Source organism: Gobio gobio (genome assembly GCF_949357685.1).
Source record: "Gobio gobio genome assembly, chromosome: 11".
In the NCBI taxonomy this organism is placed as follows: domain Eukaryota; kingdom Metazoa; phylum Chordata; class Actinopteri; order Cypriniformes; family Gobionidae; genus Gobio; species Gobio gobio.
This window is the reverse complement of record NC_137104.1, coordinates 1,524,956-1,552,273: the sequence shown is the minus strand read 5'-3', so window position 1 is coordinate 1,552,273 and position 27,318 is coordinate 1,524,956. Positions and strand designations below refer to the sequence as shown.

General features: G+C 40.2%; 3 protein-coding genes across 3 annotated transcripts; 2 read left to right on the top strand and 1 right to left on the bottom strand.

Annotated features, from left to right (window-relative positions):
• Positions 1–11,040: 11,040 nt before the first annotated feature.
• cldn35 (claudin 35) lies at positions 11,041–11,727 on the top strand (the record flags this gene model as incomplete). Its single annotated transcript, XM_079829134.1, has 1 exon — positions 11,041–11,727. The coding sequence occupies one exon, from the start codon at positions 11,041–11,043 to the stop codon at positions 11,725–11,727; it is 687 nt and encodes a 228-aa protein (XP_079685260.1).
• Positions 11,728–14,585: 2,858 nt separating this feature from the next.
• On the bottom strand, positions 14,586–17,852 carry airim (AFG2 interacting ribosome maturation factor). Its single transcript, XM_079830121.1, has 4 exons — positions 17,423–17,852; positions 17,171–17,350; positions 14,918–15,057; positions 14,586–14,807 (listed from the first exon to the last, which is right to left on the bottom strand). Exons 1-4 carry the CDS (start codon positions 17,689–17,691, stop codon positions 14,764–14,766), a joined length of 633 nt encoding a protein of 210 aa, XP_079686247.1. The 5' UTR covers positions 17,692–17,852; the 3' UTR covers positions 14,586–14,763.
• Positions 17,853–18,016: 164 nt separating this feature from the next.
• On the top strand, positions 18,017–26,316 carry cdca8 (cell division cycle associated 8). The gene is made up of 11 exons (XM_079829151.1): positions 18,017–18,104; positions 18,197–18,297; positions 18,395–18,523; positions 19,809–19,846; positions 19,927–19,999; positions 20,077–20,141; positions 21,024–21,106; positions 21,187–21,282; positions 22,443–22,572; positions 22,748–22,834; positions 25,604–26,316. The coding sequence occupies exons 2-11, from the start codon at positions 18,204–18,206 to the stop codon at positions 25,637–25,639; spliced, it is 831 nt and encodes a 276-aa protein (XP_079685277.1). The 5' UTR covers positions 18,017–18,104; positions 18,197–18,203; the 3' UTR covers positions 25,640–26,316.
• The last annotated feature ends 1,002 nt before the right edge of the window (positions 26,317–27,318 follow it).

The window sequence follows — 27,318 nt, the reverse complement described above, 5'->3', positions numbered from 1 at the left end:
CGTCAGTAATTAGTGAGTTTTTTTATGAAGCTTAATTTCTCGTGGCAATGGTATTGAGGGCCCAAATCGCTTTTGATTTGTCCTTTTTTTTCATGTTTTGGAAATGATCGGTTAACGGAAAGAAGAATGGAAATGAATTTTACACTTAAAGTGTGTTTTACTTCTCGTGTGTGTGTGTGTGTGTATATGAACTCGAATCTGATAGGACACGTTGCGGTTGAAGGGTCTCCAGCGCACACGCCTCGTCAGGTGGGCCGCTCTCCAGAAACCCTTTTGTATTAAACCATCCGTAAAGCAGCAGGTTTGCTATGAATGAGTTTGAGCGCTAGCCTGCCGTTGGCGTGGATGCTGGCGCCATGAACCGAGGAATCGGACAAGGGCGTTAAAGGATTAGTTCACTTTAAATAAACTTCTGCTGATAGTTTCCTCACCCTCATGTCATCCAAGATGTCCATGTCTTTCTTTCTGCAGTCGAAAAGAAATGAAGGTTTTGGATGAAAACAGTCCAGGGTTTTTCTCCATATAATGGACTTCAATGGACTCCAAACGGGTCAAATGACAGTTTCAGTGCAGCTTTAAACGACACCAGATGATGAATAAGGGTCTGATCTAGACAAACCATCAGCTTCTGAGAGAAACCCAGCAGTATTTATGATATTATTTTACCTCTTATCAGACGAGTGTGATCATCTCTGAGCTCAGACATAACTTCAGGAGAGTGAGGTCAAAATACGAGCGTGGTTATAGATGTATAAGTAGATGCCTCATTAGCGCCTGCACGGATAAGTTGAATGAGGCATCTACTATCGATTTATCTATGACCACGATTGTATTTGACCTCACTCTCCTGAAGTTATGTCTGAGCTCCGAGATGATCACGCGCGTCTGATAAGAGGTAAAATAATATCATAAATACTGCTGGGTTTCTCTCAGAAGCTGATGGTTTGTCTAGATCAGACCCTTATTCATCATCTGGGGTCGTTTAAAGCCATTTGAAGCTGCACTGAAACTGTCATTTGACCCGTTTGGAGCCCATTGAAGTCCATTATATGGAGAAAAACCCTGGACTGTTTTCATCCAAAACCTTCATTTCTTTTCGACTGCAGAAAGAAAGACATGGACATCTTGGATGACATGAGGGTGAGGAAACTATCAGCAGAAGTTTATTTGAAGTGAATTAATCCTTTAACCGAGGAATTGGACAAGGGCGTCACATGCAATAAATCGTAATGGGGCGGCTTCCACAGAACACCGCGATGTTTGACTAGCGTATGTCTGTGTCCTTTTTAGGCGGTTGGCTAAATCGTTACATGAGCGTTTCTATCATGATATCATTGCGAAGCAATATAACCCCAAAATCGAGAAGAGTTTAAACGCTGTAATCGTCGATGTGGCCGTTGGATTTGTTTGTGTACTTACTTTTGCTTGTATCAATCAGTGGGAATGTGCATATGGTGGACTAGCTCTTTAGGCTCAATGTGGAAAAATGTTCAAATTTTAACCCGTGCTCGCCTGCATGCCAGAGTATTGTTATGAAATATTTATTACGTTTAGTTTTTTCTATGAGTAGCTGGAACGATTTTAAAGGTTTTCTCTGTAACCGAGGGACAGACGCGGAAGGCGCGAGGACGCCGCTCTTAGCGAACTCCGACCCAAACGAGGTACTTTCTCCAATCTCGGGCCGCTGAGAGCGCCAGCCTCGCGCTTTCCTTCCCATAAGGCCGTGCGGCGTCCGTCTGCTTCCTCTGCTGTGGCGCCGCCCTGGTGGCTCCTCCACATCCTCTCTGCGCAAGATTACCTCTTAACCTCTCGTCTTGTTTTTAAGCCATTCTCTGCCCCGATTCAAAGAGAGCATGATTTTTTTTAATTCCTATTTGATATATATGGCTTTGTTATTTGAATAACGTGTATTGTAATTTAATTTTTTGTTCCTCTTACTGGTGTGTAGCTTTTTTTTGTGCGGTTCTGTTCTCGTGTTCTGAGCTGTGTGATTCGTGTCCAATAGCAATAGTGGGCACTTCTTCTTTGACCTTTGACCTGCTGGGGAACGCCTGTAGCTTCTCCCACTCGAGGGCCCCGTCAGTCGCTGTATTGCTTTGTGACATTTTTTAAAAAAGAAATCTCCCCTCCCTTGTTTTTTTTTTCGTTTCTTTTTTTTCTTTTTTTTTTTAGCCTGCAGGGAATATTTTGTGTTATTGTGCAAAGTAATAAATTGGTATTTTATGCCTATAACACACACCTATGTGTCCTGTCATTATTGAGTGTGGTTATCAGACTCATAACATCTGTGTGTTTTATTGTGTACTATATGTATTATTGCATTGGTCGTCTTCCCGCTCATAAGTGACCGGACACCTAAAAATGAAACTTCCTCCACCCCAGTAAAACCAATGCAGTTTATTTTTCTTCAATAATATTTTTTCTTTTTAATTTTGTATTTTGAGATGATTTGATGGTATTTTTTAATATTTATGCAATAATTATGGTCTATTTTTGCCATTTCAAAATTATACAAACTGTTTTTTGTGTATTTTTTTTTTTTTGTAAAAAATTATGATTGCAGTATTTCAGGTTAAAATGGAGACTAGGTCTTCAAATTATATATTTTTTGAAGGCTGATTAGCTCATCTGTTGGAATTATTTAATAAATCCTGCAACCATGTGTGTAACCACTAGAGGTCTCTGTGGAGAGGCTTGAGAATTCACTAGCTCTCTTTGAACACATTTAATGTTTGTTTTTTGTTGATGGATTTGAATATATATTTAAAAAATCTCAGACTATTTATTATAAAGTTTTAGATTTTTTTGTTTTGTTAGAAATAGTTTTTTTATGTGTTTTTGCAGATTTCCCATTCATTCCCTACGGTGGTCATTTTTGACCGAAGAGCACAAGTGGGAGTATTTTTTTTACAACCAATTAGCATGCTCGAATCATGAGCCCAATTTATTTTGTGTTTACATCCCTAATGCTGGAAAAGTCACCAAGTTTCATATCATTCTGATGAAGCGGTGATTTAAAAAAATCTAAAAGTGGTTCATATGTTCAGTTTTTCAAAAGTGTGTGTGTGTGTGAGTGAGTGTGTGTGTGAGTTGATGTGTCAATATCTCACTCTTGATGTTTTAGAGTGTCACTCCTTCACTGCTGTGTGCTTTTTTTCAGCATTGTGGCCGATTCGTAGATTTTACACACAAATATTCAGGGATTTTTTTGTGTTTTTACCGATTTCCCATCCATTTGCTATGGTCGGTCATTTATGACCGAAGACAATGAACGCTACTTTTTTTTTTTACAACCAGTTAGCATGCTCGAATCATGAGCCCAATTTTTTTGGTGTGTTTACATAATGCTAAAGACACAAACACACACACACACACACACAGAACACAATGTGTGTGTGTAGCTTTAGCATTAGGTATGTAAAAACACACCAAAAAACCGACCATAGGAAATGAATGGGAAATCGGTAAAAACACACACACACACACACACACACACACACACACACACAGGAAACCATTAGAAGTTACATAAACCACTGCTAATAGTGATAAACACTTAAAGCATTAGTTCACTTCAAAATGAACATTTCCTCTCCTCATCTCATCAGATGTTCATGTCTTTCTTCCTTCAGTTTTTTGAGGATCATTCCAGGATTTTTCTGCTCATAATGGACTTCAAAGTTCAATTTTGCGTTACCATGGAAATGGTACTCTAAATTATTCAAGCGGCTCCTCCCCCTAGTGGGCGTCGTCATGTTTCATATTACAACATTTATTTAAAAAACTTTATAATAATCTTTTCTTATCTTGACAAAACACAAATCGCCGGAAAGGTCTGAGTCTCACGGTTCTATATTTGCCAATATTCATATTTTATATTTATATCTATATTTGTCTTGTGATATTTGGACAAAAATATATATACATTTGTTACAGGAGATTGCGTTTAAAAAATCAGTGGAATTTGAATGACACCCGGTGGCTATTTGTGGTACAGCGCCTTAACAACATCTCATGGGGACTTTAATTTTTGTGATAACTTCAAATTTGGAACACAACTTGTTTAGACATTTGACATTGATTTGATAGTAAATTTAGAGTACAAATTATTTTATGTGTAGATATTTTATCTAAAATATTTAGTACAGTACATTTGATTTACAGTAAATTTAAACTTTCATAACTTTTTCATTACTTTCATTTTTGAGCCATAATCTGCTGACTGTCTTCTTTAAAATGAGACCAAACTTATGTCTATATTCCAAAGCATTCTTGAATTGCAACCATTTAAGTTTGGAAAGTGCATTTTCATGTATATTTTCAAAAAGGGGGATGACAGTTAACAGGTTAAGTAGCCTATATGTTGTCTGAATATTAACTTATTAAAAAAATATTTAATTTCCACCTTCCCAAATCTCTCCAATATGAAAGTCTCCCCATATCCAGTGGTATAAACACAATATCCCAGAGTCACACAACTCTTTCTCCAGTGTTTCTGTAATCTAGTGTTTACAGCCGGAACTGTCTGCAGGGTGCTAGAGCTCACAGGGCCTGAGTTACACACTTTCAACAATCAATTTATAACCAGAAAAATCAAAAAGCGTCTCTTTTTTGGAGGTTATTACAGCTCAGACAACATATACTCACATGTTTATCACTTTTAGCCACTAGATGGCATCGCCTGCTAATCTCTCACTGATGAACACTAGCCGGAGGAAATGGGGTTTGTAATGGAGCAGAGTGATATTTGTGTCCTTGTTACACACAATGCTTAATAAGTTATTACACCACCTGTCATATCAAAGAGAAAACACAAACGTTTTAGGAATCTGTCAAACACTAAGCAAATAACAAACTGAAGCAACTAACTAGTCTTTATTCACACACAACCAAAAAACTGCTTTCATTCTTGCTGGCATTGTTTTAATTCAGTCTCTGCTGTTATTGACCTCCAAATAGTTTCTAGTTGTTCGCTTTTGAAGAAACGTTCGTGAGCTCTATCTTTGAATCACTAAATCCCACATTTGTAAAATATGTACGGAAGTAATAACAGTAAATCCTGAGTTTAACACATTCAGTATATCACTATAATGATGCTGTATCTGTGTGTGATTTAGCATTAGGCTTTGTATCAGTAGAAACCCGGTTGTATATTTGAATTATGGTCCCCCCTCATATCCCCCTGAGACGAGAGAATTATGCATTTTATTTCGGGAAAATATCCTCAAATATCGTCATTTTGCGTCATCTGAGGATTTTTTTCTCCAGAAATTAAATGCATAATTCTCTCTTTTGGCCAGAGGCTAGAGACTACAGCCAGTAGATGGAGCTGTTCCACATGTTTTCATCCGCCCACAGGATCTCACACACAGAATGTAAATGTGTTCGGCCTCTGGCATTCATGACGGAGCGGTGCAGAGAAAAGTGTGTTTCAACTTTACAATGAATTCCTATGAAAGTTTAGCTTTCCTTATCCTCCTGGGACCCAGGAATAGACTTTTGTCCACTGTAGTGGTCGTTATATTTGAGTGAATGTCTCTGACATCATCATGTCACATGTCTCAGTCTGGATGTCCTGTAAAGAGCACATTCTGGGCTTTACACAGATACCAAACACTTGGAGGTTTCACCAGGACAACAACAACTTCCTGCTCTTTAAAAACGGCCGACATTCATGTTTCGCACTCTTATGATAATATTGTTGGATTACAAATTTATACATCGTTATATCTAGGTTCCAATGTAATAGAATATAACTGAAAACATGATCTATATTTGTGTTTTACATTTTGAAGTAAACTTGAGGAAATTCTAAGGAGATTACGTCAGGCTGTGTAAGTGGTTAAGTCTTTTGTCTTTATGCACTTCCTGACTATTTACCATGACAAGTTTAGAGCAATACTGCCTGAGTGATTGGATTATGCATTTGAATGACTCTGTTATGCTGACTGAATTACAGCTGATGAGACATATATATATATATATATGTATAATCCCTCCCCTTGAAATGTAGATAAAATACAATGTTCAACTGGCTTTAGTCAGACTTGGAACCTCAGCGGAAAGACAGCACGTTTTTTCCCAATAAAGAATCCTGCAGAAAAACCTATCCAAGTTCTCCTGGTCTCTACTTCAAGAAACAACAGAAGTTCACAACAATATTTTTGAATTATAATTTAAATTGGATTAATTTTCAAATTGTTTGTTATAAATCAACATCTCAGGAAAATGTTATGGGGTTTGTAATCAAAATATGACTTTCTTTTCCAGAACAGGGCACTGATTTCATAAATGTGAAGCTAATCACTAAATCATGATTATCAGGCATTCTGGAGACACAACAAGATAATAGAGGACGACATTACATATCAATAATCCTATCAAATATTAGATATTATTATGAAAATGTTGCCAATTATTACTCCCATTAGTACACTTATTTTTTCATTACATGTTGCACCAAGAACACATTAATATGCAAATGAGATGCATTGTATTGAATGGGAAAATCCAAGTATGGCCATTTTACACACATATTGCATAAAGTAAAATGGTATATCAAATCTTTCATAACATAGTTCAGAATCATCTTTAAACAAAGTTTGTTTAAAAAAAATCCTGAAACCTAAAAATTGACTGGTGAATTCAAAATAAATCCCATTGTTTTCGCATCATTTAATTTTTTAACCAAACTGAGTCCTGGTATCACTACAGAGGACATCATAACATATGAATAAAATATCATTTGTTTCTTATGCTTTTGTCCTGTGACTCTCGTTCGGCTCACTCACGCTTTATTGAAAATACACGTTCAGTTTTTAATGGTAGTGTTTATTCTCTAACTGAACTACAGTGGCACGAAAAAGTATGTGAAAAATGGGAATAATTTTAACTAAATAAGAGGGATCGTACAAAATGCATGTTATTTTTTATTTAGTACTTCCTGAATAATATATTTTACATACAATTTTTTACATATAGTCCCCAAGACAAAAAAATAGCTGAATTTATTAAAATAACCGTGATAAAAAGTTTCTGAACCATTGATTCTCAGTGCTGTGTGTCGTTCCCTGGATGATCCACGGCTGTGTGTGTGTGTGTGTGTCGTTCCCTGGATGATCCACAGCTGTTTTTTTGTTTTGTGATGGTTGTTGACGAGTCTCTTGTTTGTCCTGATCAGTTAAACTGCCCAATGTTCTTCAGAAAAATCCTCCATCTCCTGCACATTCTTCAGTTTTCAGCCTCTTTTTCATATTTGAACCCTCTCCAGCAATAACTGTATGATTTTAAGATCCATCTTTTCACACTGAGGACGATTGAGGGACTCAAACATTCACTGATGCTCCAGAAGGAAACACGACGCATTAAGAGCCGGGGGGTGAAAACTTTTGAACAGGATGAAGATGTCAACATTTTTCTTATTTTGTTTAAATATATATATATTTTCATTTAGTGCTGCCCTTCAGAAGCAACAGAAGATACTGGCATGTTTCCCGGAAGACAAATTAAGTACAATTTACCTTGATTTTCAAATTCAATAAAAACTTTTTATCAGTGTTATTTTATCTATTTTTTTGTCTTGTGGACTATATGTCAACATTTTTATGTAAAATATCTTATTCAGGACAGTAATAAATAAAAAATAACATGCATTTTGTATGATCCCTCTTATTTAGTTAAAATTATTCCCATTTTCACAGATTCTGCATGCGGTTCACATACTTTTTCATGCCACTGTAAATTATTGTATTATTATGAAGATCTAAACGACGCTGGGGACGGTGTAGGGAAGCGAAGCAAGTGCATTCTGGGAGTTGTTGTCTTTCATCCACATGAGACAAAAATACATTTTCTGTCTTTTTTCGGTCTAGAAGGCACCAAATTCAAAAATAATTTCACATTTCTACTGCATAAATGACCCAGTTTAAATGCACATTCTGAAGTGCCCCTTTAAGTGTAAGCTTATATGCTTCTGAAAGCTTCGGTCAGCATTTATTCTCACTGTATGAAGAGCAGCTCGTTCTGATTTAAGTAAGTCAAAAAGCTGAAATGAGGATTTTTGTTTCTGTTGTTTTTTCAATGTCATCCGAGAACTGCGTTCTGTGTGTGGATACTGATCCTTACAGATATTACATATCTTTATTGCACAGCTTGCGTGTTCAAAAGCTGCATCCGTGTATGATTGTTAAAGCACTAGAGCTGGGCCGTCACTCTTTCGTCTGCTCTTTGTTTTGTGTCCCCCTCTCTCATTTCCTGTCCTGTGCTGTTGTCATGACCACTGTTGCCAAGGAGAGCCAGAGAAAGGAAACTTAAACCAGGGATCTTGTAGCCGTAATATTTAATTCATCACCACAGACACTAATGTCTGCACATGGAGCAGGACAAAACAAGGGCAAACACCATTTATTAGTCTATTTAGCAAAGCATTATTTTAAAGTGCAAAAACAACAACACTATCAATCGCCTTGCGAGGTAATTGGATCATTTGTCGCAATGGAAAATATCCCTAAAACTTCACATCCGTGTAAATTAACACTGTAATGCTGTTGAGGATTCGAGAAGCACTGTTTTTCCAGCGGCCCTTGAGCATGTTGTTGATGGCCCATGGATTGTCTTTGTGTTAATTGATTCGCTCGCTCGCCCTCCCTCCCTCCATCCGCTGCTTTCCTATTCAGGATGAGAGTGGGTTTGCTTTCAAAACTGGCACACTTGAATCACCTGTAAGGGTCATAAGGCCGTCCAATCGGCAATCCCCGCTCTGAACGCAGCCAACCAACCTATGCAGGTTTTGTTGCAGGGAGGGATTGCTTTTGTTGTGTAAGTGGCCTCTCGAAAAGAGCATCCAACATAAAAGATCTTTAAAACCGGACGTCTTCCCTCCTCAATGGCTCCTTCTTTTTCTTTCAATCGAAACTGTTGGATAATTTACGGGAGGACTTCATTCAGTTGTGTTTAACGGGTCCTTGGAAGTAATGCATCTTTGACAGCCACTGCATCCACGTCACGGTGTCAAATTCAATCGGCTTGACCTGTTTGAGTAAGGCAACACCGGACGGGGAGGCAACAGAGACACATGTCAGATCTTTCTTTACCGGGAAGACTTTACACGGGTGCCAGACCGACTTCTACCCTCCGGACGCAAGTCTCATTGAAGATCAGTCCATGTATGCGAGATGAGACGAGAGGCAGCAGAGCTCTGAGTTCTTCAATTATTCATCAGCTCAAAGAAAGACCAGGCGAAAGTGAGCACAACTGTCTGAGAGACCAAAAGACGGACTAGAATGTACTGTACTCTGAGAAATTTGGAAGACAAAACTGCCAAGGAACTTTAGAGAAGGGGTTGGCAAACGTGACCTTGAGTTTGAAAGACAAAACCAAGAGGAACTTTCTTGAAGAACCTACCAAAACTTATTGCTGAGGATTGGCAAACGTGACCCAAAGACGGACTAAAGCCTAATTTTGCTCTGAGAAATTTGAGACGACACTGACGTTGAACTTTCAACGAGGACTGAGTGACTCTTCTTGCTGAGGATTGGCAAACGTGACCCAAAGACGGACTAAAACCTAATTTTGCTCTGAGAAATTTGAGACGACACTGACGCTGAACTTTCAAGGAGGACTGAGCAACGCTTCTTGACGAGGATTGGCAAACGTGACCCAAAGAACAACTAGAATGAGGCCAAACGAAATTTTGCTCTGAGAAATTTGAGACAAAACAGGCAAGGAACTTTTGAGGAGGACTGAGCGACTCGTCTTGCCGAGGATTGGCAAACGTGACCCAAAGACGGACTAAGAACAAATTTTTTATTGAGAAATTTGAGACACAACTGGTGAAGAATCTTCAAGGAGGACTGAGCGACTCTCCTTGCTTAGGATTGGCAAACGTGACCCAAAGTTCGAATAAAATGCAGCCAAACTAAATTTTGCTCTGAGAAATTTGAGACACAACTGGCAAAGAACATTCAAGGAGGACGGAGCGACGCTTTCTGCCGAGGATTGGCAAACGTGACCCAAAGACGGACTTAAACCTAATTTTGCTCTGAGAAATTTGAGACAAAACAGGCAAGGAACTTTTGAGGAGGACTGAGCGACTCGTCTTGCTGAGGATTGGCAAACGTGACCCAAAGATCAACTAAGACCACATTTTTAATTGAGAAATTTGAGACAACACTAGGCGAAGAACCTTCAAGGAGTACTGAGCGACTCTTCTTGCCGAGGATTGGCAAACGTGACCCAAAAGTTTGACTAAAATGCAGCCAAACAAAATTTTGCTCTGAGAAATTTAAGACGACGTTGGCCAGGAACCTTCTAGAAGGACTCAGAGCGACGCTTCTTGCCGAGGATAGGCAAACGTGACCCAAAGACCAACTAAAATGAGGCCGAACGAAATTTTGCTCTGAGAAATTTGAGACAAAACAGGCAGGGAACTTTTGAGGAGGACTGATCGACTCTTCTTGCCGAGGATTGGCAAACGTGACCCAAAGATCGACTAAGACCTTATTTTTAATTGAGAAATTTGAGATAACACTAGGCGAAGAACCTTCAAGGAGGACTGAGCGACGCTTCTTGACGAAGATTGGCAAACGTGACCAAAAGATCGACTAAGACCACATTTTTAATTGAGAAATTTGAGACAACACTAGGCGAAGAACTTTTGAGGAGGACTGAGCGACGCTTCTTGACGAGGATTGGCAAACGTGACCCAAAGTTCAAATAAAATGCAGCCAAACAAAATTTTGGTCTGACATATTTAAGACGACGTTGGCAAGGAACCTTCTAGAAGGACACTTCCTGCTGAGGATTAGCAAACGTGACCCAAAGACGGACTAAGACCAAATTTAGCTCTGAGAAATTTGAGACGACACTGGCTAGGAACCTTCAAAGAGGACTGAGCGACTCTTCCTGCTGAGGACCGGCGAAAGTGCCGACCTCTGTGGGCAAGGAGGGCCGAGGCAATTATCCATAGTCGGACCTCCTGCAAGCGGAAAGGTGTCGTCGAGGTTGTGGCCCGAGGAGGCGTGGTACTCAGAGGGTGGCGAGATGGTGAACACGGGCATGCAGTTGATCAGCTTCACCTGCGCTGTGACCGGTTGGGTGATGGCTATAGCGGTCACCGCGCTCCCCCAGTGGAAGGTCACGGCCTTCATTGGCAGCAACATCCTGACCTCTGAGATCGTTTGGCAGGGGATCTGGATGAACTGCATCTACCAGACCACCGGCCACATGCAGTGCAAGACCTACGACTCCATGCTGGCTCTGCCGCCTGATATCCAGGCGGCTCGGGCGCTGATGTGCATCGCCATCTTTCTGGGCTGGTTGTCCTGCACTGTCTCTTGCTGTGGAATGAAGTGCACCACCTGCGCTGGGGACGATCGCCATGCCAAGGCTGGCATAGCGCTGTCCGGTGGGGTGCTCTTCATCCTGACGGGCCTGTGCGTCCTAGTGCCGGTTTCCTGGACAGCAAACTCTGTGGTGCAGGACTTCTACAACCCCAACGTTCCCCTCCAGCACAAGAGAGAGCTGGGTCAGGCCATTTACCTGGGATGGGCGGCAGCGGTGATTCTTATGATCAGCGGGGCGGTTCTGAGCAGCACCTGCCCGCACCAGGAGAGAGGCGGGTACCGGCGCGGGTACATCGGCCGCAGCTTTGCAAACTCCAGGCCTTCTGCTCCCGACCCGCCCAAGCCAATCACCACCAGCACCCTTCCTCTTAAGGAGTACGTATGATAGAGAGGCGTGGGACAATAATTAAAGATGCACTCAGTATGTTTTTGTTTCAATGGATGGATGCATTTTGTGGCATTTGAAGTCCTGTCGTTTATCTGCTCTGTTTATTTCTTTGCTCATACTTGTGTTCGGTAGCACATGTTGATGCATTATGTTGTCTTATTGTTGGGTTTGCTTTCGTTTATGTCTAGTGGCACCAAAATGCAATTGCAATCCATTTTTTTGGGTTCTTCAATGCAACCCTGGATCAGCCGTGAGTCATTTTTGCAATTCTGTTTGGTGTCTCTTTCACCTTTAAAGCTAAAGCTTTAAAACATGTCTGTGGCGAGGTTGAAGAGCGTGAGACGTGGGAGGAGCGAGCGAGACCAGTGCATGATTGAGAATGAGCGAGGCACGCCGGTCGCTTGTCCTTATATGCCTCCGGGCCATAGATATACATAATAAAGGCTAGATGTCTTACGGCGGAGTCTCTAACGTCCTCACCGGCGGCCATCTTGTCACAGGCAAGCTTTCTGGCGGGCGCCTGATGTAAGGTGTGTGATCTGAACACAAATACTCTCATCTCGCTGAAATCTTGACGGATTTACAAATGGTTTGGTTTCTTACAAAGGTTATTAACATCTGGATGCTTGAACAAATTATGAATAATTTTTCATAAGTATGCAGTGTCATAACTACATCTCTGTGTGAGTGAGCGAGCTGACTGTGACAAGATGGCCGCCAGGTGTGGACGTCGACCTCCATTGGCCAGCAGCGGATGAGACATCTAGCCTTTATTATGGATATCTATGCTCCGGGCTCCCTCATGAGAGGACTTGAGACCATTCTCAACGCTCATTCTCAATCCTGCACCAGTCTCGCTCGCTCCTCCCGCGTCTCTCGCTCATCAACCTCGCCACAATGTCATTTTTGCAATATCAGGCGCGCGCAAACACTGATAATAAATTCTTATCTTCACTGAACTCACGAGGGCTGAGCGCACATCATTTTTTTCATATCTAGACCATTATTAATATCTCTAGGGGTAACTTTTTAACGTGGGAAAATGTCCTGAGTGCACCTTTAATTAAAGACGGTCTAGTATCTAGAGCGAGATCTTAGTGTTGAGTGGTCATTTTGCAGTGGGTCCAAGAAACATTTTCTTTCCCTAACGTGTGTCACTCTTTCCCTGTTACTGTATATGAGGTATTTATACTATTTATGAGTTTAGATTTTACGTCTTACGTCACTTTAGTCTGGGGAACATTCACTATTAACTACCTCAATTATAGTAGTTAGTAAGGTAGTTAAGTTTAGGTATAAGGGATGTAGAATATGCTCCGGCATTAATATGTGCTTTATAAGTACTAATAAACAGCCAATTTGCTAGTAATAAGCAACGTTAAAAGTGAGAATTGGACCCCAAACTAAAGTGTTCACTTGTTTATAAATAGTTTTTTAGTCCAATAGTATGAACTGAACTCTTATGCAGTGTTGTTATTTTGTAAATCATATTTTATGTTGTGTTTTGTAGAGGAATATCATTAATCCTTCGATTCAGTTCATTCACACTCCTGTGTTCACTGTGAGTTCTCTATTTATTGAAAATGTGTGTATTTGAACCATTTTAGAAATAAAAAGGATGTGTGATGTGACATTCAATAAATGTTATCAATCAATAAACATTTTTTAATGTAATTTCTTACTTGTAACGAAACTTGGTAAAGGTTTTGGCATTGCTGTGTAAACACAAAACAAGGTTAGAAAGGATTCAGAAAGGTTAAATGATCCTGGAAAAAATAGTCACGTGTATTGTTTGTGGTGAAAAATGAGTGCATTGGAAAATTAAAGGGAGGTGAATTTCCCTAGTGGAAGCGTTTGGTACTGCAGCCAAACTAACTCTCACCGAAAGCTCATTTTTTAAGATGTCAAACTCAAATTTGGAACACAGCTTTAACGTCCTTATTATTAGATAACATTTCAAAAATATGATTTTAAAAGTCCTCATTATTAGATAAATAGTCAAAAATACGACATGCTAAGTCATAATTATTAGATAACGTCAAAAATATGATTTTAAAAGTCCTCATTATTAGATAAAAAGTCAAAAATACGACAGGCTAAGTCATAATTATAAGATAAAATGTTAAAAATATGATTTTAAAAGTCTTCATTATTAGATAAAAAGTCCAAAATATGATTTTAAAAGTCCTAATTTTTAGATAAAAAGTCAAAAATATGACATGCTAAGTCATAATTATAAGATAAAATGTTGAAACTATGACTTTAAAAGTCCTCATTATTAGATAAAATGTTGAAAATGATTTTAAAAGTCCTCATTTTTAGATAAAAAGTCAAAAATATGACATGCTTAGTCAAATTATGAGATAAAAAGCTGAAATCAGATTTTAAAAAGTCTGAATTATGACCAAAACACACACTAAGACATTAAGAGATTAAATTATGCTTCAATTTAGCTTTTTTATGCGCTTTTAATTTTTTGATTCACACTTATAATAATAATAATATTTACATTATTGTTTTCATTTTGTGCAATATATTTTTTCACGTGCGTTTTTACATTTTGAAATCAGTTTTTACAACAGAAATTAATCAATTAAAAACTGACTTCAGCTTTTCAGCGCCCAAACTTCAGTCTGTGCTCCAACACAATCCAGATTTATGAGAGTTTAAGGTGAATGTCCGTGCTCAAAAAGTGAATAAATGGATTATAACTGCTGCATAAATATCATTAAGTATCATACAATCCCCTAAAAATACAAGATATGAAATAAAAAACATTATCGAACTCAAGTATAGTACATTTATTTCATTGAAATAAAAGAAAACATAATTTCTGACCGACACAGAAACAGTACCAGAGGTTTTAAATAAGCACTTTATTAAAATAGAGCCCTGCTCGTACAGTAATGCTGATGTCCAGTCCTCGTCATGTTCACAGATAACACACACACTTCACAGATAACACACACACTTCACAGATAACACACACACTTCACTCAGGATCCGTGAGAAGCCACAGCAGTGGGAATCACCTCATCTTTCAGTCTCCATGAAGAATGACACTTGACACAATGCATCTAAAACACACACACACACACACACACACCATGAACACATATGTACACCACACACACGCGTGTTCAGTGCTAACCGCGTGTCAGAGCCTGATCTGATCATGAACACACACCTGTGACTCTCTCCTCTCCGCTGGCCGAGTGCAGGGATGCCCATCTCCTGGGCGCCGCTTCCATTAGCGAGAGGTCACCGGGGGTCAGCGAGAGGTCACCGGGGGTCAGCGTCTGCAGGAGGCTCCTCCTCTGCACTAATCTGACCACACCAGTTCAGGAAATCACTACAGCTAGCAGATACTGACACATGCTAACGGAAAACACACTTCATTCAGTGCTTCTGGGTTCACTCGCATGAGTTCTGACAAATCATTTGCCCTGTGTTTGAACATAAATACTGACTGACTCCGCCCTATTAGCATAAACCCCACCCACGACTGATGACAGACTCCGCCCTATTAGCATAGACCCGCCCACGACTGCTGACAGACTCCGCCCTATTAGCATAGATCCCGCCCACGACTGCTGACTGACTCCGCCCTATTAGCATAGATCCCACCCACGACTGCTGACAGACTCCGCCCTATTAGGATAGATCCCGTCCATGACTGCTGACAGACTCCGCCCTATTAGCATAGATCCCTCCCATGACTGCTGACAGACTCCGCCCTATTAGCATAGATCCCATCCACGACTGCTGACTGACTCCGCTCTATTAGCATAGATCCCGCCCACGACTGCTGACGGACTACGCCCTATTAGCATAGATCCCGCCCACGACTGCTGACTGACTCCGCCCTATTAGCATAGATCCCGCCCACGACTGCTGACTGACTCCGCCCTATTAGCATAGATCCCATTCATGACTGCTGACAGACTCCGCCCTATTAGCATAGATCCCGCCCACGACTGCTGACAGACTCCGCCCTATTAGCATAGATCCCGCCCACGACTGCTGACAGACTCCGCCCTATTAGCATAGATCCCGCCCACGACTGCTGACAGACTCCGCCCTATTAGCATAGATCCCGCCCACGACTGCTGACTGATTCCGCCCTATTAACATAGATCCCGCCCACGACTGCTGACAGACTCCGCCCTATTCGCATAAACCCCACCCACGACTGCTGATGGACTCCCCCCAATTAGCATAGACCCCGCCCACGACTGCTGACGGACTCCACCCTATTAGCATAGATCCCGCCCACGACTGCTGACTGACTCCGCCCTATTAGCATAGATCCCGCCCACGACTGCTGACTGACTCCGCTCTATTAGCATAGATCCCGCCCACGACTGGTGACGGACTACGCCCTATTAGCATAGACCCCGCCCACGACTGCTGACGGACTCCACCCTATTAGCATAGATCCCGCCCACGACTGCTGACTGACTCCGCCCTATTAGCATAGATCCCGCCCACGACTGCTGACTGACTCCGCTCTATTAGCATAGATCCCGCCCACGACTGCTGACGGACTCCACCCTATTAGCATAGACCCCGCCCACGACTGCTGACAGACTCTGCCCTATTAGCATAGGCCCCACCCACGACTGCTGACGGACTCCACCCTATTAGCATAGACCCCGCCCACGACTGCTGACGGACTCCACCCTATTAGCATAGACCCCGCCCACGACTGCTGACAGACTCCGCCCTATTCGCATAAACCCCACCCACGACTGCTGATGGACTCCCCCCAATTAGCATAGACCCCGCCCACGACTGCTGACGGACTCCACCCTATTAGCATAAACCCCACCCACGACTGCTGACGGACTCCACCCTATTAGCATAGATCCCGCCCATGACTGCAGACGGACTCCACCCTATTAGCATAAACCCCACCCACGACTGCTGACGGACTCCCCCCAATTAGCATAGACCCCGCCCACGACTGCTGACTGACTCCACTGTGTGTGTTTTTGACAGTTTAAGAGGTTAAAGAGAACTTAGTTTGATACTCACGTGGGACGCGCCGTCTGACACACAGCTGTCTGTGCGCGTGCTTTAGGTGTGTGTGTGTGTGTGTGTGTGCGCGCTCAGAAAACCATTTACCCGAACTTAGACTGATACGGCTTATAGATAATAAACTTTCATGATGATGAAGAACTGCAATGTCACGCGAGCGCGATATAAATGATCATCAAAACCAAACAGATGTTGTAGTTTTGTATCCGAGCTGTACAGGCTCCGCCCTCTTCTGGGAAGTGGGGCGGGGAGCTGTAGCTCATTTGCATTTAAAGATACATGCATGTTTTTCCTTCCACCTAAAAAGGATGTAATAAATTATCTGATTTTGAGCCGAAACTTCACAGACACATTCTGGAGACTTAACAACAATGATAAATGTTTAGATTTTAAAGGATACTGCAGGCGATAGTGGTGTTCTGCATCCTGGAGCCACTCCATCATGTCTGAGATGGAGGGACAGACGGCTGATCTGGACACACACGCGGCGAGGTCAAGAGTGTGTGCGTTTTTCTCGTAGAACTGGAAGAGAGCAGAAACCTGCTGACCGATGGCATCCCGCACTCGCTGAAGAGCATCCCTGAAAATACAGACGCCGTTAAACCATGCATAGGATGTGCATTAAAATGGAGGATCATCAAACAGGACTCACATCTTCTCTGCTAGCTTCCCCAGAGCCACATCCACAGCCAGAGACAGTTTGTAATGGAGGCGTTCATGTAAACCAGGGAAACTGGAGAGAGGTGTGTTTGTGAGCTGTGTGTTGCTCAACGCCTTCATCTGCATTGCGAGGTTTCCCAAAGAGCTCAAGAGAGGCTCACACTCAACACATGCATTATCCCACACGGCTTTATTCACCCTTAGCACCTCAAAGCATTGCTTCAGCTCTTGGTGCATTGATAATAAACCTGGATTCGACATTTTAAACACTTTACAAAGCACTCATTAAACATATGTATCTATTTAAAGCTTTAATATCAATCACACACATCCATATATGTCTCTTATAAGCTCAAATGTATAAAAACAACCCGTTTCCATGCTAAAAGTACATGTGAAATGAGCTCCTTCCGGGAAAGTGTATTCTCATCCACCAATCCGCTTGTTTCTTTCTTTCACCATCACAGTAAGACTCTCAAGCATTGGCCAGATTTGTTTTTTCAAGGGAGGCGGTGTTTTATTGGTCAGAACGCGGATATTTCTACCTAGCGACAGTCAAAGCCGCACGCTGATTGGCTTAGAGACTGAACAGCGTTAAATTTGAAAACGCTGTAACGGCGGTTGCTCGCCTCAGTCAGTCAGACGCGCAGATTAACATAAACACGGTTATTAAGGTAAGAAAATATTAATATAAACGCGCTTTATTTAACTAGATGTGTAGTGATAATATATATGAGCGTGAGTTTGAGGTGTTTTTTTTGTTCAGGATCGTCATGGCACCCAGAAAACGGACTCAAAATGCTAAAAGCAAGAAGAATCCCAAAACGCCCAAACTCGAAGCTTTTCTGCTCGATTTCGACGACGAAGGTACCGTCTGAATACTTCATGATTAGGCTGTAAAGGATAATGTTGTGTGGTTTTTAGCGTATAATTGTACAGTAAATGCCTCATGCTTTGTTTGCAGTTCATACCATCGTTGAAAGGCTGAAAGAGAAGACGAATAATCTTCTGAAAGATGCGGATAATCTTTACAAAACGGCTCTGATCAAGCTTCCCATGGCCGTGAGGAAGATGAACTGGATCGATTACTGCAGTAAGGATTATATTCTTACACACAAATGTCAAATATCATCCATCTTGTGTCAATTGGTCCTTTTTTAACCTAATAATCCAAACTGATTCTTGAGGTAAGGGTTAAAACATGTTTCAAAAATGCTACATTATTAAACAGTTATATTTTATATAAGGTATCGGATAATGAACCATGTAACGATAAGGGAACAGGTTATGAAAATATTTGTTAAAAAAATAGTATTTATAAATTAAAGGCACAATATGTAAGATTTTTGGATTAAAATATCCCAAAGCCACTAGAACAGATATTTTGTTGACGTGTACATTATCCCAATGTTTCCAAGTATGTTTAAATCCAGAGACGCATACACACACACACACACACACACACGATCCGTGTCCTGGTTAAAATCGCTTATTTCTCTGGATTTAAACATTCTTTGGAACATTTGGGATAATGTTAGTACTAGTGTTGTAGTCAAGACCACCTAAACCGAGACCGCAATTCATCTAAAAGATCCATATCTACTGTGAAATCAATGACAATAATATTCATGGCACAGAAGTTGCATCTGAATTGCATAAATAAAAACATTATCATTTTTTAACAGGCACAGAATCACTTATTAAACTGATTTGTTCAAAGCGGCTGATTCTTTTATTAATGAAACATTGATTAGCAAAGACACGGTTTAAAATGTCATTTAATATTAACTTTATTTATTGAACGTTTGTATAAATCAATATAATTCGCAATCACGCTTATATTCATGAAAACCGCTCTCGTGATATTGCTTAATTATATTCTGTTATTTTAAAAAAAACATCTCTGAATTTTGTGGGCATTTATATTAATTTTGGGCATTTTATTTAGACAATGCTGCATTGATTCTGAACCCGGCAGCTCAGTAACACAATAATTCATATTACAAAGAAGTTATTGATTGCATTTTAAGCAGAAAGTTTTACATTAAATCACATTAATGATGTTAAATCAGCGGCAATTTGGTGATATCCGAGTACTAGAACACTAGTACACAAGTCAACACTAAAATAGTGGCTTTTGGAGATTTTAATCTGAAAATCTTACATATTGTGCCTTTAATGTGTTAACTCAAGATCACTAAAACACACATTTCCTTTAGATGTAATTTAAGTATTTTTTTGTGTGTTGATATTCTTACATTTTAACATTGTGTGTGTGGGACATCTTCTGTCCCGTATTTATGCTCATAAGCTGCATGCATAATGTCAATAAGAATATGATTTGATATTCTGACTGATATTCTCATTTTCACCTTCAGATATAGAGAAGCCGAAGTCCCCAGTGGATGATTCAAAGGTACTCCAGATAAAGTCACTCATGTTTGTGTCTCATTTATCCCTGTTAGTGTTGATTAAAGTGTGTCTGTCTCTCTTCAGGTGAGGGAAGAAGCTGCTCAAGTGGAGCTCGCTATTGCGGAGAATCACGTGATTCCCAAGTTTGCTGGAAAAGGTACCTTTTGCATCCCATGTTAGTTTGTTAAACATTCTGGCCTGCATTTTTCAAAGCTGATTTTTACTAATTTACAGAAGCTAAGAGCGGTGCAAACTCCGAGGATGAAAACGTGGCTCCTCTGAAGTCCACGGTGAAAAAGGTTTGTGCTATTATGGGCTTTAACGCTATTGAACTTACTAAAGTATAGGTTTGTCATTATACAGGGTTCCCGTGGGGTCTTAAATTTACATTCCCGGGTCTGTATATCATATAAAATAGAGTTGAGTATGATGACGTCAGGCTACTAGAACGATTAAATACACACATTACACTTAAATACACACCCTTGATTACTTTGAGAACTTGTTACTTAAGTTATTGCTTATTGATGTGGTTTACTTGTAAGATTTGAGTCACTTTTAGAGATCATGTTATTAAAGCTAGAGAACACACCACTGGACCGTTTATTGTCATGTGTGACTATTGTGCATCTAACATAATAATATGGTAAATGTGGCATCCTAATTATGAAAAACAACCATGCAAATTTCTGAAAATGACCACCACAAAATCAGTAAAAAATAATATATAGGCCTATATATATTTATGTATATTATTTTTTGTATACTGGTGGGATTGAGCTATGAGGAAGTGCAAGTTTACTAATACTAATAAATTAATCATTTTTGCTTTGCAAGTAATTTTTTGATTCTGCATTTCCTTTTGTAAGTTTTTTTGTGTGTGTTATAGGTCTTAAATGTAATTCATAATGGTGTTAAAAAGTCTTCCATTTAACAAGCCTGTTATAAAACACTGCCAACTGAAGTCACCTGTGAATAACTCTTAGACTTCTAAACATCTGAGTCATTCAAGGAGGCGTATAGCTTACCTTAAATGCAAAGTCAATTTGGATAAAAGCATAAACATTTTACTCATGCATTCCCTAGGACACTTTACTGTTTGAGCTACAGATAGTTGCGGTTAACTGCTTTGTAATCTTGGTCTTGTGTGTACGAAGCCTAACTCTTTCTCTTTAATGTAGAAGAAAGCATCAAAGAAGGCGCCTTCAACGTCCAAGAAGGCCAGAGCTCTCTCCGTCAGCAAACAGAGCAACACCATCCAGAGGTGGAGGTTCCTGACTCTGCTTCCTCTCAGACTCGGGTTCGCTCTGCTCCAGTCTCATCCTGTGTGTGTTTTCTGTTCAGGTCCACACGGAAGCCCTTGATCACGCCTGCTAGAAGCTTCCTGGAGCCGTCGCTCATCGGCTCCACGCCGCTCATCACGCCGCGCTTTGACCCGAGGTAAAGACTGACTCGCACCATTCAAGTGCTGAATATTCTGAACCTTTTTGTATTTATTTCATACATTTATTGGCTTTGTGGAAAAAGGTAATCACAGCGCATTAAAGGGATAGTTCAGCCACAAATTAAAATTAGCCCATGATTAACTCCACCTATCCTCGGTGTTAATTACATTATTCTTTCAGACGAACACAATCAGAGTTATATTAATAATGCCCTGCTAATCCAAGCTTTATAATGGCGCAAAAAAGTGCATCCATCTGTCATAAAAGTGCATCCATCCATCCATCATAAAAGTGCATCCATCCATCCATCCATCATAAAAGTGCATCCATCCATCATAAAAGTGCATCCACCCATCATAAAAGTGCATCCATCCATCATATAAAAGTGCATCCATCCGTCATAAAAGTGCATCCATCTATCCATCATAAAAGTGCATCCATCTATCCATCATAAAAGTGCATCCATCCGTCATATAAAAGTGCATCCATCCGTCATAAAAGTGCATCCATCCATCCATCATAAAAGTCCATCCATCCATCATAAAAGTGCATCCATCCATCTATCATAAAAGTGCATCCATCCATCATAAAAGTGCATCTGTCCATCATAAAAGTGCATCCATCTGTCATAAAAGTGCATCCATCCATCATAAAAGTGCATCCATCCATCATAAAAGTGCATCCATCCGTCATAAAAGTGCATCCATCCGTCATAAAAGTGCATCCATCTATCCATCATAAAAGTGCATCCATCCATCATAAAAGTGCATCCATCCATCATAAAAGTGCATCCATCCATCATAAAAGTGCATCCATCCATCATATAAAAGTGCATCCATCCGTCATAAAAGTGCATCCATCTATCCATCATAAAAGTGCATCCATCCATCATAAAAGTGCATCTATCCATCATAAAAGTGCATCTGTCCATCATAAAAGTGCATCCATCCATCATAAAAGTGCATCTATCCATCATAAAAGTGCATCTGTCCATCATAAAAGTGCATCCATCCATCATAAAAGTGCATCCATCCATCATAAAAGTGAATCCAACCATTATAAAAGTGCATCTATCCGTCATAAAAGTGCATCTGTCCATTATAAAAGTGCATCCGTCTGTCATTAAAATAGTGTGTAATGTGTTTTGTGGGTCAGATTGCCGAAGACTCCAGGGCTGAGACTGGCTCATCACAGGGAGAAGGTTTACAGCATGTCCGTCAACGGCTCACCTATCGCTGGCGGCGGAGAGGACGTCGTCATCAGCGTCCCGCTCGGAAACGGAGAGGTGTGTGTGTGTGTGTGTGTGTGTGTGTGTGTGCTGCTGAGCTGATACTCCTGTGTGTGTGTGTGTGTGTGTGTATGCCTGTGTCACATGATGTGTTGTTCCTGGTTTCAGTGCGTGTGTGTGTGTGTGTGTGTGTGTGTGCCTGTGTCACATGATGTGTTGTTCCTGGTTTCAGTGCATTCAGCTGCTGGCGAGTGAGATGGACTCAGTGGACTTGAGTCAGCTGGATGAGACGGCCCTGCGCAGCATCAGGAACCTGCAGGTCAGTCGCTCACCAAGTTAAATTACATCAGGGTTTCTGCAGGTGTAATTCACCCTTAAGGTTAACTAGCGCTGATAAAAGCCGTCCGTGGGAAGAAACCGCACCTGAACACCATAAGGACAGCGACGACCGTCAGCTAGCACACGCGTGTAAAGGAGAGGCCGCTCTATCTCCAGATATTCTTCATCCAGTGAGGGAGAGTCAAGCCAAGACTGCAGGTGTTCAGACCATAAACAAGGCATCAGGTTCTTTATTCCAGGCCGCTCGTGTGTGTGTGATATGAGCCTCATTATTATAGGGATGCACAGAATGAAAACACTTGGCCGAATACCGAATGCTGTTTTTAGACCCCCCCCCCCCCATTTATTCCCCCAAAATTCATGCATTTTAGGGCTGCAACGACGCGTCGACGTCGTCGATGACGTCGACTACGAAAATACGTCGACGTGCGTGAAATGCGTCGGCGGCACATTATTTACGTTCTAGAATGGAACAGAAGATCTAGAATAATGGCAGCTTCTGCTCCCGGGCATAGTGAAAATGATCATTTATCATATAAAGCCAGACCGCGACATTCAAAAGTGTGGGAGTACTTTAAACAGAAGCCGAATAAAACTGTGCTTTGTTCGCTCTGTAACGCCGGTTTCACACTGCACGCGGTGGCAGAGCAGAAGCTGTGCGCGCGAGAGCGGGAGCTTTCACACTGCCAGTCAGTGTTGCCAAGTCCCGTTTTTTTCCGCGGAATTGGGCTCCTTCTACACTGTTGCCGCGGGCTGTGTCTCATGTCCGCGGGTTGAAGCGATCCCAATTATGTGATATTTAGCCCCGTGAATGAGAATTTTAGCAGGCAGCCCTGCAAAAAAACACACATATTTAACCCCCCGAACGCGATGTTTACCAGAGAACCTCCCCGAAACGCGATTGGGCTTGTTTTGGACTAGTTTTGAGTAACGAATGGGTGGGTTTTGTTGTGTAAACCTGGCAACCCTGCTGCCAGTGTTCTCTCGCGCAGCTGAACCGTGGCGCGTGTATTGCAACAGACGGTCACATTTTCCGGGGTTCTTCTCCGACCCCAGTACGTCTCGTGCTTTTATTAATTATGGGCTGCATATATCTCCTGTAAATGCGACCTGGTTCCGCTCTGTCCCAAACACATATGCATAATAACATGCTGTATATAGGTAGTTTACATGATTAAAGTAACATTAAAGTTAAGATATGCCTCTAGCTTTAATCATTTAAATGTGTCTTTGAAGTTTGGGCAAAAACTTCTGGCAGCTTTAGTCGTTGTTTATGCACATGTATCTTCAAAATAGACGACTAGTTATACTATATTAAAACTATGCTGAAAGCTCCTGTATGCGAACCTTTTGCAGATAAATACAAGTGCATTTTCGTTTACTATTGACACAAATCAATAAGTAAATCATACTCAACTACTAGCCTATAGTTAAACAACTTTTCCTAATTAGGCCTACTCTGTATACATTTTATGATGAATAGTATCATTATATATTATGTTTAAAAAGCTTCTTGTGTTCATATATTTCATTATAAAATGGCATAGCCTACTATGTACACTACCCTTCCTGAAATACAATTAATATTGTCATCATTCATTGATTTCATGTTAAAATAATATACAAATTCACTACCCTCTTTGAAGTACAATAATCAGTAAAAAAGAATCATAAGATTAATCCGGAAAAATAATCGTTAGATTAGTCGACTAATCGAAAAAATAATCGTTAGATTAGTCGACAGAAAAAATAATCGTTAGTTGCAGCTCTAATGCATTTTGTTTGTTTTATTGCCATGTGTGACTATTGTGCATCTGACATAATAATACGGAAAATGTGGCATCCTAATTATGAAGGAGAAAAAAAAAAAAAACATGCACATTTCTGAAAATGACCACCACAAATTCAGTAATTTTGATCTCACAAAAAATGTGTATATATACACACACACACACACACACACACACACACACACACACACACACACACACACACACACACACACACACACACACACACACTCTACCAGTCAAACGTTTGAGAACAGTAATGTTTTTAAAGAAGTCTCTTCTGCTCACCAAGGCTGCATTTATTTGATCCAAAAACAGTTATTTTAAATTGTAAAAATAATAATACTATTTTATATTTGAATAATATATTTTAAAATGTAATTTATTTTTGTGATTCAAAGCTGACTTTTCTGCATCATTGCTCCAGACTTTAGAGTCACATAATCCTTCAGAAATCTTTTTTTTAACTTTCTATTTCAGATAAATGCTGTTCTTTAGAGCTTTCTCTTCATCAAAGAATCCTAAAATGTTTTACACAACTGTGTTCAACACTGATAATAATCATAAATGTGTGTTGATCATCAGATCCTCATATGAGAATGATGAGTGAAGGGTCATGTGACACTGAAGACTGGAGTAATGAGGATAAATCACAGGAATAAATCACACTTTACTGTATATTCACATAGAGAACAGCTGATCTACACTGGAGTGTGTGTGTGTGTGTGTGTGTGTGTGTGTGTGTGTGTGTGTGTGTGTGTAGCTGATCTACACTGGAGGAATATTACAGCTGTTCTTGTACAGACGTCCTGTTCTCTTATATCCAGTCCTTAAAGGTCTTAAAGGGTCTCTGAAACCTGCAGAAACCCTGAGTTTACACGATTACACTGAGTTTAAAGTGTTCATAGTGAGACGCTGTGAGTTAACACACACACATGCTCTTTCTCTTCCTGATGCAGAACCGCCTCACGACTCTCTGTGGAAGCTCAAAGTGAACCTCAAACATCAGCACTGAGTCTCATATTCACACACAGTTATTCTTGTATCATAACCCGTGTGGCTTTTACTCTTTATTTTTCCTTCATGTTTCCAGAATCTGCTTTACCTTTTCAAAGCAGTGCAGGCCGAATGTAAATAGTGCTCATGATCTGTTGTACCTTTTTGTAAATATGACTCTTAAAAGACCTGATTCCACATCCCTGCTGCCTGATGCTTTATTAGTGTGTGTGTGTGTGTGTGTGTGTGTGTGTGTGTGTGTGTGTGTGTGTGTGTGTGATGAGCAGCTGCTCCCTCTGCTGGAGGCTCTGGAAACACTCATGGTCTGCGGATGAGATTGACTGATGGATAAAATATTATTGATCATATAATATTACATAAATATACACTAATCAGGCATAACATTATGACCTAATGTTGTGTTGGTCCCCTGACCAGCGAGGCATGGCAGTGTTTCCTCTAGGATATTTTTCAGGGGGATTTGTTTTTCTGGATTTTGTTGCTTTTAAGAACCCTAATTTTTGCTTGTTTAGGTTCATCACCTTCTCCATTCCTCCTCTTCAACATTTTTACCACTAAAGTTCCTACATGCTCGCAAATCTGTTTTTGCTAAGGATTTATTTCAGGGGTTCAAATTTTTACTTGCCCTAGCAAAATGTTTTACTTACCCCACCACAAAAAAATAAAAAAAATAAAATAGGCCTAGTATTGTTTTTGAGCCATGTAACCTAAGGTTATGACACTATTATCCTAACTCATATATATATATCTTTTTTATAATTGTTAACCCTCTGGTGCTCTTCGGTCAATTTCAGAAAATTTTCTGTTTTGAAATTTTAAAAATCACAGCTTCATCGGAATGATATGAAACTTGGTGACTTTTCTACCATTACGACTGTAAACACACACAAAAATCACATTTTTGCTAAAGACTAACGTTCTGTCCGAGTGATGATCAAACACAGATGATGTAGATCGAGTCCATCAACAGCCAAAGCTTCAGTGCCAGAGCTCATTCAATATCAGGCAGTTCTGATGCTGTTTAATGTTGATGATCGCGTTATTTTACATATGCATCTGCTTATGATATCGCTTGTTTCTGCTTCTTCGGCTGTGTTTTGATCTGGAGATTCTGTTCTCGTTCAGGAGATGTGCTACAGCGCCCCCTACAGTATAACAGAGAACACACGGAGAGCCGGAAAATATCATCATTGGCTATATAAATATCCAGATAAGACAATAAATCACTCACTGCTCTTGACTGAATAACTTTTAATAAGGGTTAATCTATGTTTATATGCAGTGATATTTTACATTTGATTACTATTTTTGTACCTGACAATCTAGTTAAGACCTAAATGAAAAATACAAATGAAATAAACAGTTAATGTTTGTTCTGCTGTATTTGTGTGCTTTTGCTCGTAATTTGATTATTTGTTCTTATTTTATTACTGACGGTCTTTATCCCTCTGCTGCTCTTCATTCATTGGTCGTCTTCTCATCATTAGTGACCGGACACCTAAAAATTAAACTTCCTCCACCCCAGTGAAACCAATGCAATTTATTTTTCTTCAATAATATTTTTTCGTTTTTAATATTCAAGCAATAATTATGGTCGATTTTTGCCATTGAAAATTATACACTTTTTTTTGGGTGTAATTTAATTTTTTATTATTAT